General features: G+C 35.7%; 1 protein-coding gene across 1 annotated transcript in view; it reads left to right on the top strand.

Moving 5' to 3' along the window:
* The window catches only part of Thoc2 (THO complex 2), a 119,047-nt gene that overhangs the window by 80,504 nt on the left and 35,630 nt on the right, over positions 1-2,913 (top strand). Inside the window, exons 21-22 of the mRNA XM_031372621.1 lie at positions 627-744; positions 2,393-2,572. Coding sequence (XP_031228481.1) covers positions 627-744; positions 2,393-2,572 — 298 coding nt within the window. The remainder of the gene's footprint in view (positions 1-626; positions 745-2,392; positions 2,573-2,913) is intronic.

The raw sequence follows: 2,913 nt of genomic DNA, 5'->3' as shown, positions 1-2,913 counted from the left end.
AGAGAGAGAGAGAGAGAGAGAGAGAGATACAGGTGAGGGAAGGAGGTTGCGGAAGGAGTGATGAGAGAGGAAGCAAAAAGACAGAGACAGACAACATTCTGTGACCTGCTTCCTTCAGCTAGACCTCACTTAAAGTTTGAAGAACCTTCCAAAACAATGCCATCTGATTGGGATCAAGCCCTTATCACATGAACTCTTAGAGAACATTTCATACCTATTGACAATCAAAACAGGAGAGAGGTAGAGGCTGGGTGTGTGTGGAGGAAGTAAAGTGAAAACTACAAATGAAAACTATGAGGAAAAATACATGAAGCTTGGGTAAAGGGAGAAAGATGTTTCAAATTATTTTTATTTTTGTATCCTATCTCCAAGCTTAAAATTAATGCTGGTAAAAATAAGTCAGAGAAACATGAAATATTTTCATTGTAGTACTAGAATCGATACAACATTTATTTTGAAAATAAGATTAAAAAACAAGCCTTGCTGTTGTCTTTCATTCCTTTGTCTAAAGATTCTCAGGAGCCTACTTATTATGTATTATTTTCATTCTTGAAGTTTTAACTTCAAATACTTTTCTTTTAATTTTTATAGTTTAATTTTTTTATTTCTTTTAAATTTTGTATTAGTTTTGACCTATTAATATTGAAAGAAGTGGTCCAAAAAATGGCAGGAATCGAAATTACAGAGGAGATGACAATGGATCAGTTAGAGGCCATGACTGGTGGGGAGCAGCTAAAGGCGGAGGTAAGTAAGAACTATTGTACTGTATGTGTGGCTTTGGCTTTCAAGGTCTCAATTACCCATGCTTAACCACAATTCAGAATTAAAGAGAAAAATATCCATATGGAAAGAAATTATAATTTTTTTATTTTGAGATCCATTTTGTATAGAATCATAAAATTTTTTGTCCTTCTTGCTCACTTTTGGCACATAAATTATCTTTCTGGCCATTGTATTCACACTGTTCGAGCTACTCATTAGTCATATAATAGCCATCTTTGTTTGTCATATTGGCTATGTGGATAGTAGTTCTGGCTAGCAATAGGCTATATTGCAAAATGCTTGTATTCAAGTAACCTTTGCTCAAATTTCCCAGTTCTTCATCACTATGCCTAAGTGTTGTTTCATATCATGTTATCATTAAGAATGTCAATGCAGTATAGTAACATATTTGGAGAGTGACCATATTTATGTAATTTCTATTGTATCGTTCAGATTGTTGCATTAATTGTTATTGCTAATTTCTTTTTTTTTTTTTACTGGTTATTTTATTTAGTTACATTTCAAATGTTATTCCCCCTTCCCAGTTTACCTTCCACAAGTCCCCTATCCCATTCCCTCTCCCTCCTGCTTCTATGAGGGTGCTCCCTATTCGGTCACCCACTCCTGCATCACCACCCTAGCATTACCCTACACTGGGGTATAGAACCTTCACAGGGCCAATGGCCTCTCCTCCCATTGATGCCCGACAAGGCCATCTGTTACATATGTGGCTGGAACCATGGGTCCCTCCATGTGTACCCTTTGCTTGGTGGTTTAGTCCCTGGGAGCTCTGGGGGGTCTGGTTGGTTACTAATTTCTTAGTGTGCTTAATTAAGCTTTGTCATGGGTATACAAAACATGGTTTGTGTAGTTTTGTACTGTATACAGTTTTCATTTATCCACTGAATTGTAGAACATACCTGCTACAGATAAGTGGACAGTACTGTGTGTGTGATCATAGTATAGAATCCAAACAGTATCTAATTACCTAAAGTTTAATGTCAAAGCCATACATGTTCTCCTCTCAAAACCACTGCTACCTTCTTTTTCAAGAGCTGTGAAGCACTAGTAATTGGAACTTTAAAACACATGAAAGTATAAAAGATAATAACTTATATTTGTACTGGAAAGATTTTCCTTGGTATTTCCACTGGAATAAATCTCTATCACAGTCTACTAAATCTTTTCACTGAATAAAAAAAAATCCTTTGTGAGGTATTACTAAGTAGAAAATGGAAACAATGAGTTTAAGCACAGTTGAGGTACCATTAGCCAGATTATAATAAACAATAGTATCATTAAAGCAAATTTGTTAAGGAGAATGTTTATAGGTTGTAGAAATGCTTTATTTTATTCGGTGTTGCTTTATATTAAGCCAGGAATGTCGTCGTCATTTTCTGGTTTTTAAGACAGAGTCTTTTGTAGTCACTTCAAGCTGGCCTCAGATGTGTAGTTGAGGTTGGTCCTGAACCTCCAATCACCTTGACTCTATTCCCAATGTGATTGGATTATAACTTCTAGTTCAGAAATATTTTAAAGATTGTGCCTCAACTTTCTTGTGTGTCTTTTCCAACGGAGACAGCATGGAATATATTGCATATAGCAGTAAGTTTTGTCTTCTGTTATGCAGGGTGGTTATTTCGGCCAGATCAGAAACACTAAAAAATCTTCTCAGAGATTAAAGGATGCACTACTGGACCATGATCTTGCTCTTCCTCTCTGTTTGCTTATGGCACAACAGAGGAATGGGGTAATTTTTCAGGAGGGTGGAGAGAAACACTTGAAACTTGTGGGGAAGCTCTATGATCAGGTAAGTGAAAGAAGCTTGGGTGTTGAGGAAGGCTCTTTTTAATCTCAATAAAATAGAAATTGTGATGTCATTTGAAACATATCATTTGTACACATCATGTGAATGTCTGGGGCCTCTATTTCTGTGTAAACTTTGCTATTTACGAGATGTGTGTAGGAGATGTTATATATATTTATGTAAGGTTTTTAGTTAATGAGACATTCCATCATGAAAGGACATCATCAGATTGTTTGCCTTCTTTTTGATCTTTGGAAATTTGTAATTTTCATTACACCACAGTAGATACTACCTCTTATTTCTTAGTAATAATATTGCTAATACGTAAACCCATTTTATTGGCT

This window comes from Mastomys coucha, chromosome X (assembly GCF_008632895.1).
Source record: "Mastomys coucha isolate ucsf_1 chromosome X, UCSF_Mcou_1, whole genome shotgun sequence".
NCBI classification, from domain to species: Eukaryota; Metazoa; Chordata; class Mammalia; order Rodentia; family Muridae; genus Mastomys; species Mastomys coucha.
The sequence above is the reverse complement of the archived record's forward strand: the minus strand, read 5'-3'. Positions and strand labels throughout refer to the sequence as shown.